The sequence below is a fragment of the Megalopta genalis genome, chromosome 5, assembly GCF_051020955.1.
Source record: "Megalopta genalis isolate 19385.01 chromosome 5, iyMegGena1_principal, whole genome shotgun sequence".
NCBI lineage: Eukaryota > Metazoa > Arthropoda > Insecta > Hymenoptera > Halictidae > Megalopta > Megalopta genalis.
Window position 1 is genome coordinate 6,214,028 of NC_135017.1, and position 18,093 is coordinate 6,232,120.

The 18,093-nt window shown below is 42.9% G+C and overlaps 1 protein-coding gene across 2 annotated transcripts in view; it reads right to left on the reverse strand.

The window, feature by feature from the left end:
* Ecr (ecdysone receptor) overlaps positions 1 to 12,480 on the reverse strand; it is a 54,066-nt gene extending 41,586 nt beyond the window's left edge. The window contains exon 1 of one of the 2 annotated variants that reach the window (XM_076521759.1): positions 10,708 to 12,480. In XM_076521759.1, the coding sequence (XP_076377874.1) occupies positions 10,708 to 11,026 (319 nt within the window). In that variant the 5' untranslated portion in view covers positions 11,027 to 12,480. The remainder of the gene's footprint in view (positions 1 to 10,707) is intronic. The other variant, XM_076521760.1, reaches the window with a different exon arrangement.
* Positions 12,481 to 18,093: the final 5,613 nt, after the last annotated feature.

The following is an 18,093-nucleotide window of genomic DNA, read 5'->3' on the forward strand; positions in this document are numbered from 1 at the left end:
CGAGGCTTCTGGGGCTCCTTCCATTAGCATACTCAACTCAATTTACCTCTACAGTCTAATAATCACACGTACTGTGCCTCCTCACCGAAAACTTACAATCCTCACAACGATTCCAACCAAACGTTAATATTCCAACGATTTCTACAACTTTATTCTCCACGATAATCAAGAACATTCGAAAGCAGTCTTTGAGATGTTTATAAAAATGTGGTCATGTTTAAAAATAAGAGCACTGTTATATTGTCATATAATAATACATATTATAATTATAGTGTAAAATATATTTGATAATATAATATAATATTAATATATAATATTATAATAGATATTATATTATATAAATTAATATAGTAAATTTGTGATCATATCAGGATCAATGTGTTTTATCATTAAACATTTTTGTAAGAATATAAAAATGGAAGAAATAATTCTTGAAAAATGTATACAATAATTATCAGATTTTATTTCTCATTAATAGAATAAATTTTACTAATATCAAGATCAATGTGTTTCGATGTAGATATATTATTATGATACATTATAATGTATTACATGTTACATATTATTATTATATGATATATTATAATGTATTATTATCGTATATTATTATTACATGATATATTATAATATATATTATTATCGTATATTATTATTATATGATATATTATAATGTATTATTATCGTATATTATTGTTATGTGATATATTATAACGTATTACTATCATATATTATTGTTACATGATATATTAAAAGTATTATCATCACATATTATTATTAAATATTATAATTAATGTATCACAATTATATATTATTGTTATACGTTATAATTGATGTATTACTATTATGTATTATTATATACGTTGGAAACATTCTAATTCGAAACGTCGTTAGAAAGGAATGTCGACCTAAAAGGGTCTGTTAAAATTGAAAATTCTCAAGGTGCAAATTCAATTAACATTTGGCGAACGACAGGCGATTATGGTTGCACAGCGAAAACGGAGAAGAAAAGCCGGGCATCACGCCGGTGTTTCGTAATTTTGCAATCGCCTCGCGTAATTCTTTGCGGCCGGTGACGAAAGTTCGCGAGCACAGAGCGACGGAATGTGAAAGGACGCGGAATTTTTGCACGTTTTCGCGACACGAATTTGTCGCCGGCACACAGGACTACTCATTAATTTCTGTTATTTGCCCGTCCGATTCGCGTGTCTGGCAGCCTCGGGGGGAACGCACCGGAGTGATAACACCCCGTTGCGTAAACACTAATTACCGTACCAGCTCTAATTTCATAAAATTCTCGAACTCTGCCTAAACGACACCGGTGTATAAATTAGATTGGCTCGCTTTTTGCCTTCGTAGTTTCAATTTTCAACGTCACTTTATTTCCTTCGGTTTGTTTAACGAATCGAGAAGTTGGTGTCGAACAAATTTGGGGCAATTCGAGACTCTTTAACAACGATTAATAAAGTCTAAAATTATCAGAAGATACTAAAAAATATCCGAAAATGGTCTGGAAACATTTGGAGCATTCAAACGTGCTTAATAAAGCTCGGAAATGGTAAGAATTGTTCGATAAAAATCAGAGACACGCAAAATCGTTTTAACAATTTGTAGAACGCCCAAAAATGATCCAAAAACTGGTCCAGAGAAAAGTAGAACATAACAGATTTCGAAACTATAAAATCCAAAACTGGTTTTCATTCAGACCGACGTTTGCTTTCGATGTTCTTGTCGAACGTGAAAAAACGAGATCAACGATTATAGTGACCGCGCTATTGCGACCATTTAATCCTGAGCTACTTGCGTTTGTAAGGCGAACTGGTTAATAGGTTTTCGACAAATTATTTTCATTCACTTTTAATTAAAGTCATACGTATTTCGATAGCTGCTGAGAAAACGAATCCAACGAGTATAATGAACGCGTACTTTCGGTTATTTAACCTCGAGATACTTGCGTCTGAAATATTAACTAGTCAACTTTCAGACGCAAGTATCTCGAGGTTAAATGATCGAACGTGTATGTTCATTATACTCGTTGGATTCGTCTTCCGATGCTCTACGAGAATATCGATAAGAATATACGGGATGTCGTATAAAAATATATCGGAAATATAAGTAGTTATATTTCCGATAGAAATATCGGGTTCTGCTCAAGGGAGGGGTCATTTTGAATCCATACAACAAAATGTATACAATACAATACTGTTAAATAATACATTTAGGTACCTGCAAAAACAGAATACAAGAAATTTACAAAAGAACATTGTTAGAACACATGTTTAAAATTCTATGGACACATTTTGACCCTCCATAAGCATGCTAGGGATAATTATCAGCAGCCTCGTTGTTCATCGAATTATTCAGCTTGATATTTGTCTCGTTGTTTCCCTCGTCATTTATTCCTCTCGAAAACACTGTCGTTCTCATAGAAGTTTCTTGCGCGACACACGAGCTCCATTCGTGCGCCGTTCCTCTCGAGGCTGGTTTCGGCCGGTACTTTTCCAGCTGGTTTCTCGGCTCGGGAATACAGAAGAAGCAGGGAAATAAAGTCCGCCAGAAACTTCAGTGCTCCACGTGCGCGTCGCGTCGCGTCGTCTCGGTTTTACGAGGCCCGGAGGAACGAGTTCTCCTCGTAGTTTCTTTTTCGGACGTGTCCGGCCTGTTCCGACGCGGATGATGCCCGTTTCTAACGGTTCATCGCCGAAACCGTGTGGCCGATCGCGCCTGAATATTTACGAATCGAGCCTGTGTGCGTCCGTGCGGCGTCTAGCGCGTTTCCTGGGGCCGCATTACCGTCCGGCCGGAATCCGATGACCCATTTCGGCGGCAAAGAACCACGTGGAGGCCGAGGGACTCCCCTCTACCTCGCTCTCGCACGGTGTCTCCGTCCCTCTGGCATCCCGATCACGCCGAGAACTGCATCATGGGACGCAGCCCACGTGCAGTCGATCGCATTCGTGCTCGGGGAGGGAGAGCGACGGCCTCCCGGGGTGGAACCGACCAGAAACCACTAGATTATCGCTGATTAAATGGGGTGCGATCGATCCTATCCCTTCCCACTGTCTAAAAGGGTCGTTGGAAAATTTGCGAGATGACATAATCATTTATTATCTTATTTATGAGCTTTCTTCTATTTGTCGACAGGCTTTTCTACCGCAATTTTTCAAAACGTACTTTCGACGATACTACTGGAAGATTTATTAGCCTTTTCCGGACGAAACAGTAATTCATTTTGTTTAATTGTCGACAATTGAGTTATCGAGTAAACAATTTAAATGCTCCGGGTCAAAATGACCCGGCAACCGTAGCGCTAAGGTTAAGAAAATATATTGCAAATTGAAATTAATCATCGGAACTTAAATGGTCGAATATCATATAATAATATATATAATATAATATAACATAATATAATAAAATATAATAAATTTTATAATATAATTATAATAATAAATAAATTTATATTATAATATATATATGGGTCGAAATCGACTCGTGCATAATTTACGGACAATCGTCGATCAATGCGTTTGTATCAATGTTGTTAATAGTTGCTGGTCAGTGGGAACAAGAATGGTGATTCATAGTAACTTGACAACTTAATTAGGATGATTTTAAAAGAAGAAATAAATGCCTGTATAGTTCCTACAATGAATAGAAACAATTCTTATTTTTCATAAAAAACCGCGGTCTACTTGCAACAATTTTGGAAGTACGACTACCGTTAATTGTTTAAATATTTCTCGAAACGTTTCGATACTATAAACATCAATTTATTAATCAATTTCTTTCTGATCGCAAAAAAAAGAATCACAAATCAAATTTCTTCACAAATTCGTGATTTTTTAAAATAAATATAAGTAAATCCTGTATACAACGGTTCAATCAATGAATTCACATAAATTGTTGAAATTATGACAGCCACAGAAATAAATCATCTAGCAAAAATCCAATAATCCTCAGAGAAAGTCTAAAATATCTGGTAACATTGAGACCCGGTCGAATGACTCGAATATTTTACTCAATACTTAAAAATCCCACACGAAGAACGAGGATCGTTTTTGGTATTGTTGGACGTGTCCGATAACTTTAAAATGCTTGCGTTAAAAGACGGGGCAGATAAAAATGGGTGATATGGTTGTTCGGCGAAGACGGAGCTCGCCGTTTAAACACCGTGGCCGCGAGATGATTGATCCCGACGTCCCTGGCTGAAAAAGACCGCGTCCCCCGCAACACCGTTTCCCTACTATATCCAGTGGATGCTCGGCGACGACGCGCGATGTTATTTCCATCTTACGCTATCTCCTCGGGTTTATTGCATCCGCGTGACGTCCGTCGGGTGCAGGTATGTGCATCTGTGCATGCACGACACACCGCCGCGCCGCGCCGCGCCGGGGCTTTAAATAACGCGATGCGTCACGTATGTGTCGCATGTCGGTGCGATGCACGCGGCCAGCCATTGTGTTTTCGTTCGCGGCACAGCAGCCGCCACAGCACGGTACCGATGACCCGGAAACTGGGTCACGGTCCTCCGGCTTTTTCCCTCGCGGCTGATTCACGGTTTCTACCGGGAAGATGGAGATCCCATCCCCGCCGATTCCGGGCCCCGTTTTCGCGGGAATTGACGTAATGGAACCGGTGGCGTCAGACCCCAAGGAAAATCTGCCGGTTGCGGTGTGATTTCGCAGAGGACGACGTAACACAGTTTCGTGACACCGATTTTTCTCGGATGCCGCGGAATCGGGAACCTTGACGAAATTTTTGGGTCCAAGGAAACATCTGGGACTTGCGGCGTGGTCGTAGAGTTTCTAAGACGGTTTCAGTACGCAAGATTTAATTTGCGATCTATGGTGTAATATCTCTGGTTTACGATACAATTGTGAAACGTGATGCAATTTTGGGACTTACGACACACTGTTTTAGAGTCTGCAACGCTCTGTAAGAATCTTTCTGGTCTAGGGTAGAACTGAGTCTCGTGATGGAATTTTGGGACTTGCGAAAAACATTTGGAATCCTCGTTTTATTCAATAAGAACTTGCAATATCATTTTTGGGCCCTAATATATTTTCTTGGGACTTTTAGAGTTTGTGACAGTATCATACGATTCATAATAGAATCATCTGTTTGACTGCGTGATTATTTCCTTAATTTAAGAATTAAGAGGCCCACTGAGAACAGTGTACAAGGCCCATACAAATTTTCGAGCATGTAGCACAGTTTTGGCATACACGAAAGAATTTTACGTTCGACAATGTGTTATTTGAATTTACGAGAAGCCTAGAACCTGTGCTACAATTCTGGGCCCACTGACAATAGTGCATAAGACCCACGGTTATTTCAGAGTTTTTAACAAAGCTTTAGGATGTACGCAAAAGAAATTTATGTTTGACAATATGCCATCCGGATTTACGAGAAGCCTGTTACCTGCGTTACAATTCTGGGCCCACTGGGAACAATGCTTAAGACCCAGAAAATGATCTGGACCCTCGAATCGTGATTTTAGAATTCCAAAGATTTCTCGAAGCGGTTGGAAATCGGACGTGTAGATAAAACCGATTAACGAGAAGATTATGAGCACTCGGGCCAGTCGGGGGGCCCGAGGCAGATGGAATTTTGAATTATTGCTCGCTCGGAAAGAGATCAGAATTTTAAGCGGGGTCCGTTCACGCCGAGATTAGTGGAATTTAAAGTTCGTGGGGGGACTGAATTTTAAATGGAAAAAGGAGGGGGTGCAGAATTTGGGTCAGTCGGCGTGGGGATGACCTTATGGGGGCCGGGCTTCTAACATGACGACTCGAGTAGATAAGCAGGCGACTCTAGAGATCAGAATTGAGCAACCAAAATGACTCTACGTAACTGGACAGGTGAAGAAACTTGTCTATTATTGTACATAACGAATTTCGAATACGTGAAGCGAATGATTACCTTTTTTCATGTAGCTGACTGGCTCTCTAGTGATCCGAATGATTAATAGTAAATCGGAATTTGTTGGATGTTCGCAGTGTAATGAATTGTAGGAAAATGTATTTTGTAAATTGAAATATTTGAAACGAGAATTTAGCTAATTAAAAATTTGAGTGGTTCAAAACGGAGATATTTCAAACTTCAGTTAATTATAAATTGTACTAATTCAATGTTGCACTAATTTAAAATTGTACTAATTCAATATGGCATTAATTTAAAATTGTGTACTAATGCAGTGTTGAACTAATTTAAAATTATACTAATGCAGTGTTGCACTAATTAAAAATTGTACTAAAGCAGTGTTGCACTAATTTAAAATTATACTAATGCAGTGTTGCACTAATTTAAAATTGTGCTAAAGCAGTGTTGCACTAATTTAAAATTATACTAATGCAGTGTTGCACTAATTTAAAATTGTACTAATGCAATGAAGCACTAATTTAAAATTATACTAATACAGTCTTGCACTAATTTAAAGTTGTGCTAATGCAGTGTTATACTAATTTAAGATTGCACCGTTTCAAAGTTGCACTAATTTAAAATTGTACCAATTCGAAGTTGCGCTAATTTAAAATTGTACTAATTCGAACCTGAGCTGATTCAACCTTCAGCTAATTTAGAATTCTGATAGTTAAAATTTTCAGGTTATTCAAGATTATACTAGTCGAAGCGTAAGCCAAGTCAAAATTATACTACCTCAAATTACACTAATTCACACTGTAGCAAATTCAAAATTGTACCAATCCAAAATTTTACTAAGTCAAGCTTTAGCTACTTCGAAACGTTATTAATTCTAAGTTGTACTAATTCAAAATTTAATTAAAATTAAAGTCAAAATCGTTTAATTAAAATTAAAATTTAATCGAATCCAAAATTGAAATTGAAAAAAAGATGCAAAACCGTATCAATTCAGCGATAAAAATTTCAAACATATCAATTTCCTAGATCGTAAACTATAAACTTTGCGACCTCGAAAATAAAGAAGTTTCGCTCGGCTGGCGTCTAGAATATAAAAGCGAATTTATATCGGATTACAGAATGCCGGACTGGGGGGGAGATCAAGGAAAACCGAAGGAACAGCTCGGAAACAGCGAGAAGGTCAGCTGCCGGCGAGCCGATAAACGACCTTTAAAGGTGATCGACCTACGGATCGACCGACATTTCGTTCCCGGAGCTGGGCTGCCGTTTTTTTCGAAATGTCGTGTTCGATTTTGTTCGCCGGGAAATTGGGTCGAGGCCGGAGCCTCGCTCGAGCGAGGGAATCGGCAGGCTCATAGGACCCCGTAAAGGCGTTCGTCATCGATTGCGCCACGTTGCACCATACCTGATGCCGGTTGCGCAATTTCCAGCATTTTCAACTGGCTCGTCCCGCGTGTGTCAGAGCTTCATTATTCGGTCGCGTCGCGTTGACCTCTCGCGCTGCTCTATCACCGTCGCAATTAGTGCAGAGCTATTTATAAAATCTATCTCGCGGTAAAGATTTCGGTGTATTTTCGGATCGCGCCCGATCTCTTCCCGATAACGTGTCGCCTCGCTGATTAGTAGATCTTCGGCCGACTGAAAAAATCTTCCGAACCGAAGAACGCGTAAAACTCAGACAGTATTTTCTCCGTTAACACTAGATTCACGGAGCACAAGAAACAGCTGTTTGAGATATTAGTTTATGAAAGTAACAATAAGACATTTATTCTGATTTTTAACAAGTGTCATTGTAACGTTTGTCGTGAGTAATTGAATAAATAACTCATAAACGTATCTTTACGATATGAATAATCGTAAATTAAAAAATCAGTGACCCGCCATCTTAACCGGTTCCGTAAATCTAGTGTTAAAACCGGTCGAATATTTCGAATCGTATTCTAATTAATTATTTCACCGCGAAGAACAAATCGACGTTTCATTGAAATTTATCGAAATTCTTAAAGGAACTAATTCACATTTTACTTAATTTCTGTTTCGTCGAACTTTTCGTTTTGCATAAAGATTTCGCGGTCTATTAATTGCTTCCAAGGAATGACGAGCGCGCGCCATAAAAGTAGAGGTAACAGCAGAAACAAGAGAAGTCGAAGAGCTTCGGGAAAGTAATTCGGTAAAAAAAGAAGGAATTGTTTCCTTTTGTGAGGCGAAATCGCGTTGGTACGGAGAGCGATTATAGTCCGTCGGTTGCACCATCGCGTGTAGTGCTGAGTGCAGGACAGTTGAACAACAACAAACAGAATGGGAATCTGTTTTGTTGCACCGTCTGGTTTAGCCGGCGAAACTTTTTTGCATTGCAGATAGCGCGTTCGGCTATAAACCAAGTAGAATGTAGATAAGATTTTAAATACACGTATGCTAAAACACATTCTTGAGTTACTCTAACCGCGCCTTATCGGCCGAGAAGAAAGATAAACAGCGGCTGTTCCCTTACCGTCCGCAAGAACCCGGTTCTCCGCGATACACTACGACTACTATTCGAAATTAACTGGAAACCCGACGTCACGGGAAACACGTACACGCGAACTGTCCGCTCGCGAAACGTTTGAATTTTCCATCGGCGCTCGAACTTTTTCGCGAGCGCGTTCGGATCGTATTACGTATTATCGGATTGTTGTTATTCTTATTATCGTCATCGATATTGTCAGTTAGTTACGTCATGGACCACGATGAAACGTGTGAAAAAATTTGAACGAGTACGTTCGGTGCGGCGTGCGTCACGCATGGGTGACACTCTGATTTTTAACTAGATTTTTTTTAATTTATTTTTATTGTGATATATTGAACACAATTCGAATGTTACCAGGATTTGTAGAATGCAGAATACCTGAACCAATATTTCCAATGGTAAATTTTCACTTTCTAGTATCGGTGTAATTGATTAAACGACTTTGATATCGTTTTTAGTTTTTCCATTCAATATTCGGCGCTTAACGCGTTAATTATCGTTAGTTAACTTTTTCTTGTATCGGCTTTTATGAAACGTGCGAAGGTCGAGGTTACCTGCCAGAAACTGTACGGTCGAACGATGTTTACGCCCCGGGTCCGAATTGACCCGAGCGCCGCCGAGCGTGTAACAGTCCCGACATCCGTAACGAAGTTTACAAGTTAAACGCGAAGCGTTACGTGCGGCGAGAACGTTGATCGCGCGAACGACGGATTCGTGAAAATAAATGTATTTTCCCACAATGAATTATGGAGTAATTACTTTCGACCGTGTCCCAGATTGCAAATTACATGTGTTCGAACCCGTCGCCGTTGCGTCGTTCCCCGTGACGCGACGATACACGCTCCTCCACCGAGTCCACTGTTTGGATTCTAGACACACGAAATGCTACGCGGTAGATAAGGCATCAACTAAGTCCTCCGCTTTCTGTCAGCATTCCGTTGAAACATTATCATCTCCGCGAGTCCGCGCGCGAGGAGGTTTGATTAAACTGTCGGTTTCGTCACGACTGCTAATAGTTCGACTTTTCCTCCGAGCGAAATTAAAAGTTCCACGCGGCGTTCTCGAAAATGTCCGCACGCTTTCCGTTAACGTTCCCCCCTTGATTCGATAAACAGACCGTGGGACTGACCAGAATAAAAAGCCACTCGAAGTCCACCTCGATCGCAGTGAACTGAACTGAAATAAAAGTCTGTTTCCGTTCTCGCTAGGTCTAGCAGGCTGAAGATAATGTGACAAGCATACTTGAAACCTTTCGATTTGTTTTGAAACAAGACTGTGTCGATTAAATAACAGCGGAAAATCTGCGGTCTAGTAATTAGCGATTGCTAACGGAAAACTGTCGAGCGAAATATCGTGGAAAAAGGGGTCCCGAATCGACGAATCTTGTACGAGAAACGGTCAAACGGATCCCTAACCTCGAAATTTCCACTCGGAAACTTGTGTATATTTTCGAATCCGTCGCCTTCTAAAATTCAAAAATCCTACCAGAATCTCTCTAAATCGTTCAATCTACAATATTGTGACAGCTAATCGAAGATATCGACGTCCCCCTCCCCCCCAAAATATTAGAGGTTAGGGCACGCGAAATGTCGGATTGTTATTACGCGCGAACGTTTGTGTTCCTGCTTACGTTACGTTGTCGTTTATGACATAACCTCTATTACAGTCTTACTCCGTATCGCCAGCGTGACAATATTTTGCCAAAACGAAATCTTTATCGAAATTCTGTATTTCCGTCGTCTGTTTCGAGTTTCGTACCTGCACAAACTCGGCGGATATTCGTGTAATATTTTTACAAGCCGAGTCCGTTCACTGGAAACACCGGAAACTCCTTCGAAACTGGCGTATATATACGTTAAAAACTGGTCGGGGTAGGCGCGCCGAAGCGAACGGGCCACGTTTCGATGAAATAAACGTCTTCGAGAAAATCGCCACGAGGTTTTCGCTATTTATTTCCAAATCCGACGTTTCGTATCCGCCGATCTGACGCAATCCTGCACAATTTCCAAACGAGCAAGTTCCACTTGATAACTGTGCGAAGAATTCAGAGCGGTTCTACATTCATGAAGAAAGGAAAAAGAAAACCACGCGAAACTCGTTAATGGCATCGCGATAAACTCCCGGGGGTACGTAAACATTGAAGATCTAGACGCAGGCGACGAGAGCCGTCGTCGCCGACTACTACAGCCCTTTAAACCGCACAATTATATTCCAGCCACCGCTCGGTGGGAAGCGTCTGTGTGGTGTTCGTTTTAAAAATCCAGAGCCGAGACAAGTGCCGGGCTTAGCCTCGAAAACGAATCCAAAAAAGCATCATCACGCACCTTCGACGGCATTGGCGAATGGTGAAGCAGGTTCGGCTGGCGTGGGCAGTACGGTGGTGGTGGTGGTCGCGGTGACCGTGGCCCTGTAGTGCTCGCCGTTGGTCTGCAGGCCCCTGTGCAGATCCAGGTCCCATAGCTGGAGGTTTTCGGTCCTAACGGCCAAGCTCTCCGGCGTGGAGGGCTGAAAGTTCGGCGGCGGCGGCGACAGCACGCCGCTGCTGGACACTTCTGGGCTGGACTCTTGAAGGTTGTCGGTATGCCTGTTGCCCCATCTGCGTCGGACCCCGGCGACGGGTAGACGGGGCACGGTCTGCAGCATCTCGCCAGCCTGCTCCACCTTCTGGACCAGCGTGGTGGCGTGCTGTTCCTTGGGCTCCACCGTACCAGAGTTCTCGAGACCGCGACCGAGCGAAAAACACCTTCGGGAGCACCCGAGGACAGAGAGAGAGGGAGGGGAGGGAGGGATAGAACGAGAGAGAGTGGCTGCCCGCGGTACACACTATACGTATATCCAACAGGTACTCGGCGGTATTCGAAACGGCGCACTGTTTACAGCACGGCGGCTGGCACTGCACTAGTCGTTGACCCCGATAATTCGTTCGTCGACCGAAATCGCGAGATACGAGGTCAGGGCAGCATCGATTCACTGTCAAGAGTCCATGGTCCCCTCGAGAGGCTCACGCATCGGTCTCGGTCGGCCGCTTCGCTTTTCCCCGTCGCCCCTCTTCTCTCTCTCTACGGCTGCTATCTCGCGGCGCGCACACAACACTACACAGCGGCGTAGCAGCACAGCTCTCGTCGTCTCGTCTCGGCTGCTCTCGTTTCTATCTTGGTCTCTTTCTCTCTCTCTCTTTCTCGCGCGCGCGCGCGCCCGTTCGCTCGCTCGCCGCTTGCTCTAATGGCGGCCGGCCACCAGAGTGTCGGTCATCGAAGAAACGGGGTCACGATCGCGCAAAAGGGAACGCAGCGGTGCGGGGCGGGGAGGGGAGAGGACGCGGCCAGACGCAGGCCGGGCCGTCTCGCGCGCGCGGGCTCCGAACGTCAGCCAGCCGAGCGGCCGCGGTGGAAGTGCATCATTTTCACTGGCGAAATTCCGGCAAGCCCGACAACCGTGAGGAGGCTGCGCACAGTCGTCCACCAGAGGATCGAGGTCACGCCGGCCGTGTGTACGATCCTTCTCCCCTCGCTCCACTTCTCTCAGCAACCCTCTCTTTCTACCACCACCACCACTTTTCTCTCTCTCTCTCTCTCTCTCTGTCACTCTCTTTCTTTCTCCGTCCCGCTGTCTCTCTATCTCTCTGCTTTCTTCGCTGTATACCCGGCCGAAGTTTCTCGGTCGGTGTCCCTCTCGGCGTCGTCTACTTTCTCGGTTTCCCCACGCTCGCGCGCTCTCTCAGCGACGGCGATCGGCCCTACGGAACCAGGCAAACTGCGTCGACGTTGACGTTGACGTGTCCCGCGCTTCAATCGCCCCCATCGTTGACAATGCGCATCCTCGAGCGACGTAATCGACTCAACGCACCGACACCGAACACCGTGACACCGACGTTTCTTATTTTCCACTGAACTGTTTACAAGCTGATGTACGCGGGATGTTGTTGTCTCTGTCGCGCGGTCGGTCACTCTTTCTCTCTCTCTCTCTCTTGCTCGCTGTCCGTGCTGGCCTGCCTTCGAGTCGGTTCAATGCAAGAGGAATGTTGCGAACGCGCGCGCGAGCGTCACCGAACGATGCTACACCGTCAGCGGTCCGCCACTCACTGAGCGCGTACGGGTGGCAGCGCGGGCACGAGGGCGACCGCCAGGCTCCACTGTACCTCTCGGCCGACCGTCCGCCAATCAGAGACGCCGCAGCGCCTACTTTCACTGTCGCGCGTACCCTGCACCGTAGGGCGCCCGATACCTGCGCAACGCAAACGCACCAACAGCCTCCGTTGCGCTCGCGGCCTCCGCGTTCTTTCGCTCTCCTGGTCCTCGGGGTCGCACGTTTTTACAGGGATGCTTTTTCAGATCCCACTGGACTTCGTCGATCCCTCTCTCTCTCTCTCTTTTCCTCTCTTTCTCTTACTCGCTTTCTTTCTGTGGCCACTTTTTGCAAGCCTTTCAACGATCATTTAACCCGCCTAACTTCTTTAACCCTCCCGCCTCGGGCGCAACCAGGCTAACGATTTCATGGCTAGCTCGTGGCTGGATTCACGTCTTTAACCTACTTCTGTTATCTTCGGAATTTGGACACTTGGAGCTACGCACAGTGGAATGGAACACTTATTTTCTTGGACATCGAAATTTTTTGCAACAGCTTTCGTTAAACGTTTAATAAGTAGATCGCGAATTTTATGGGTGTGTAAGAAAATTGGTTGGGTCAAATCCAACGGGATGAAAGTGTTCGAGGATTTTTAAGATACTGTATTACACGACTCGTACGCCCTCGAATGGCGGACCATTTTCACAACTGTACTATTGACGGCGTTTGGTGACAATTCCGAGCTCTATTTAACAATTTTTCGAAACACATTTCTGCAGATATCTATTACAGACTTACCTTAGCCTTTGTTCCTAAAGTGACAACAGTTTATTTTATTTAACTGCCGATAATTGTGTAATTAAACGAACGAATCAAGTTAATTTTAACAAAATACTACCGATCGAAATTTTGGTGCCGCAATTAGTTCAAGAATAAATCACCTGTATATCTCTGCGGCACGTTAACATTTTTACTGCCCGCGAAGAATGTAAATCTGGTACACACATGTCGATGTTAAACTTTGGCCGACGATGTCCACGAAAATTGGTGTTTCGTTTCACTGTGCCACGCACAGAATGCACCCGGATCGGTCCGGATGCATCCAAACGATTCAATTAAATCTTCAAGCGGCAGTTTGTTGGTCTACACATTTTTCAACCTACTTTCTGTAACGTTCCGAACGAGCTTGGACACTCCGAGCTGCATCAGGACGGGCTCCTATCGACGACGAGGATGATTTTAACGACTCGACGGCTAGATTCACGGTCCCGAAGCTGCTTCTTTGATGTTCTGAACGAACTTGGATACGCGGGCCTGCATCTAGAATGGGTGCCGATTGGCGGGGAACGCTTTTGACTCGATGAAAGTGGAGGGGGGTTTGCTACCCTAGCCGGTGACGTCATCCACCTGTTACACCCTGAACAGAACGCACACGGGCACGCATGCGCTGCCGGCCCCCACACCGACACACCTGCCGCGCGCACGAACACACCGATGCAACGACGCCGACCTCGGCCGTTTTCACCGGGGAAACCACGGTGAATGTCGCAGATCACCGATGCACAACCTGTGGCCCGTGACCTCGTTTTCAATGAAACCGACGCTTTCCACTAATTCAGACGTGTTCGGGGGGGATGAATGAGGGTTGTGCCTCTTTTTACGGAAGCCTAAACGTGCTTCTGTTGTGCCCGTTGGATTTTTACGTCGGCACAGGGTATCACCGTCTCGAGGAGCAGACATATAACGGCGGCGTGAATCTTTTTTAAGGAATCTCGCTTACTCTTTCAGATATTCTTATAGGTCATGAAATGACGAGTTCAACGAGTACAATGACCATTACATTCCAATCATTCGATCATGAGATATTCGCGTCTGAATGGCGAGCTATCTGATATTTCAGAAACAAATATCTCGAGATTGAATAAACGGAACGGAGTGTTCATTGTACTCGTTGAACTCGTCTTTTCACGCTCTGTAAGAATATGCCGTCGATATATCTGTCTATATAGATGCCCGCTCTTTGAAACGGCGCAATTTCGTCCAGGATCGTTTCCCCAATAAAACCGAAATAACGGACGTACAAATCCTGTTGTAGCGGTTTTCCATTAAGTTTCAATAAACAACTAATTCATTCTCGATGGCCGGCGATCGTGCGTGGGCGTGACTTAATTAAAAAGCCGCGATCGAACGAGGAGAGAGATTCACCTTCTTGACGGTAAAGCATAATTCAACGCAAACACGTTCGGATTGCGTCAGCAATGATCCTGATGTAAAGAGATTCGCGCGCGGCGCGCACAGCGCGATGGTTCACGGGGCGTCGAGGGCGCGTGGGAGTCACTTTACCCAGCCAGGGCTATCGGGGGTGGGTCACGGCCAGAGAAACGGGGACAACCCTCGGCTCACCCTGCCGGGCCTGGAAGAGTGGCTGAATTTCGAAACCCGAGCCCTCGCATCCCCCGCCCTCCCCCGCCGTCTCCTCCGTCGATCCTATCCTAACGGTCAGCTGTGTCGGCTGGATCGCATCCGGCAGGATTCCTCGTTCTAAAAATAGCATCCTACGACGACAGGGTGCACGGTTGTCTCGGGGAGGCTCGAGTTCAACGGCAGAGGTCCTCGAAGGAAGCTGCGCGACGCTGACGAAACATAGAAAAGTCTTCTCATTTCCGGGGACGGACAGGTGTGCCAACTCGGCGCATCGCTGACGCGAGAGATACGATAATGGTAAATACACCGAATTCTGTTTTATACGCAGTGTGGACGCGTTACGGATAAAAAAACGTGTAAAAGAAAGACGCAATGTGTGTGCACGCGTGGAAAAATAGGGGAGCGGTTACCGTTTACGCACACACGAAGCGACGTCTATTCCGAATCCGAACTTAACAATTTCACGACCGCGCACAGAAACCTCGAAAATTTCATAAAATTAAAGTATTCTATTCAAGTGAATTTTTTAAGATTGCACAACGAACTTATATGGCATCGATTACTTCTGCAGCATTCGTGCCTCTTGCAAGTCTTAATAAAATGAAGAAATTCTAACGTTGATTAGCGCAGGAATTAATTTTTGGAAATTTATTTTAAAATTAGTTTTAAGGTTTAATTGAAACTGTGTTTTATAAAGAAACGAAAACTGTACACAATGAATTGCGAAAAACTCCAGAACTTAACTTAGGCCTAATCAAGAGTTAAAAGCTGTATTTATAAAGTTTAAGGAGACGTTTTAAAAATAGGTGTCCGACAATTATAAATTTTCGGATGTTATAATCACAGAGTAGGTACAGGTTAAGTCCGAGTTAGATCTCGGTTAATACTCGGTCACCTAACCTAAATAATTGTGAATGAATTGCGGATTTTCATGTGAAATAAAAATTCTGCACCTCGATTGCAAGAAACAACGGTGGAATACAAATTTATTTTCGTTCTCAACATGTTCAATAATTTGATAATAATCCAACAGCATTATTAAATAATATTATTTAATAATATCGAGGTTATGTCAATAATAATTAAGTCATTAATGATATTATTATTAATAATATTATTTAATAATGCTGTTAGATTATTTAATATTTAATATTATTTAATATTAAATTTAATAATATTATTAAATAATATTAACAGCATTAAAATTATCCCATGCATAAAATATAAAATTAATAGGCCACTTATGACGGCGAAGACATTTTACAAATATTTCTCGAAAATTATAAATTAGAAAAAATAGTAAAAATGACTGTGTATCAAAACCTCGTTTTTTTCGTGAATATTTACACAACTATTCGAGATACAAAACTACCGTTAAATTCGAAAAATCTGTTAGGATTTCGGCAATGTTCCATTAACGTCTACGATCAAGCTTATGTCAAAGTTGGGTCAAGGTTAGGTCAGGGTTGGAAAAACTGTCAAAAATGAACGTACAGTGAAAACTCATTTTTTCATATTATCACGAACGTTCACAAAACCGCTCGAGATAGAAAGTTCGCGTGACATTCGAAAGATTCGTTAGAATTTTGGGAACGTTTCCGGGCAACGTTCATGGCGTTTCCCAGTGGTAGAAATCGACGGGCGAAGTGAAATCTCGTGGCGCGCGTCCTTTAAAATCCGCGGCGGTTAAAGCCTAACCTGGATACGTTCGACTCCTGTGAATGGATTCCTCGGATCTCGCATGATTCTTTTTACGGCGGTTGCTATTAGTCACGCATCGCGCTCACCCTGTAATAGGCATTCGTTCCAACGTCTTCCGTTGCTCCGGGTACGTGCACCTCCAGCGAAATTACCATTCGCCGAGCAAACCGTGCCGCCTTATCGCCGGATTTTCGTAATACGCGAATCGTAGCCGGCGATAAACAGGCCAATAAATAACGAAACGGGAGCAATTCCCGCGAATTTAATGACCGTCGGACGACTCCCCGAGGAAAACCGAGTCGAAACCGTCCGAGCAGCTCTCGTCGCGCCACGCACTATGGTTTATACGGCCTTAAAAGCTGGTCAAAACGATTTTATCCGTTCTTGCTGGAACAAGATTGTGTACTTGAGAATGAAATAATGCTATTATTTGCATCGCGATTTCGCTGCGAAATGCACGGGACAACAAATTCACGCGTCGATGTTCGCGAACGTTCACGAGACTTCGTTCTTCATCGAAGTTATCTATTACTGAAATTCTTATTAGCACGAACTGGCAGCTTTTCGACTCGCTTTTCGATGCTTTTTCGTTTCGCGAACCGCTCGGGTGTATAATAAAATTGTATAAGAAACTGTTTAAAAAATGCTATACATTTTATTATTGGTAATTTTTTAACATTATTAATTACTAGATTAGATTTTATAGATTTATGGCAAAAATTAGTAGGTCAAATAGAAAACATTAAAATATTAAGAAATGATATTGCTTTGTTTTACAATCAATGAAACAATTAAAGAGAGAAAAAAATGTCTCTGCATATTGCAATACAATTGTATATTGCGGACAATTTTTAGTTTGCATGAAAATCCGCAGTTTATTAATTACAGGGACAGAGATAAGAATATTCCATCTAGGCCAAATTGCACGCTTATGTGAAAGATTTGTGTGAAGAAAAAATGTTGGATTTCTCTCTTTGTGACATAATAGAAGAATAATTAATAGAATAATAAATAGAAGAATAATAAATATAATAATAAATATAATAATAAATAGAATAATAATAAATATAATAATTATTAATAATTAATAACTTGATTTTAAAGTAAGTGAAATATAGATTTAACAAAGCATGACGCTTGACGGACTGAATCATGTGAAAGAAAATGTATTGAACTATTATTTTCAACGAATTCAACCGTCTCGGAAAGCGAAAATTTTGATGCGTCACGCAAGTTCTTCGAATTCGACATTTGACCAGTTTTCCAGGCCAAATACAGTAATTTCTCTCAGAATTGTTCGGAGGACAGAATTGAAACCGGCAGATCTGAGAATACTTTCTACTCGACGTTCATTTCTTCGTTTCTGAATTGGTCCTTCTCTTTCTAATTCCTTCGCGATCATTCTTTAACCTAAAACTGTCCCTCTTGGAATCAATTTCTATTCTTTGAAATAACAATCTTCCGTCACCCTTTAACACTAGATTTACGGCAACCGTCAAAATGACGGGTCTCACTAATTC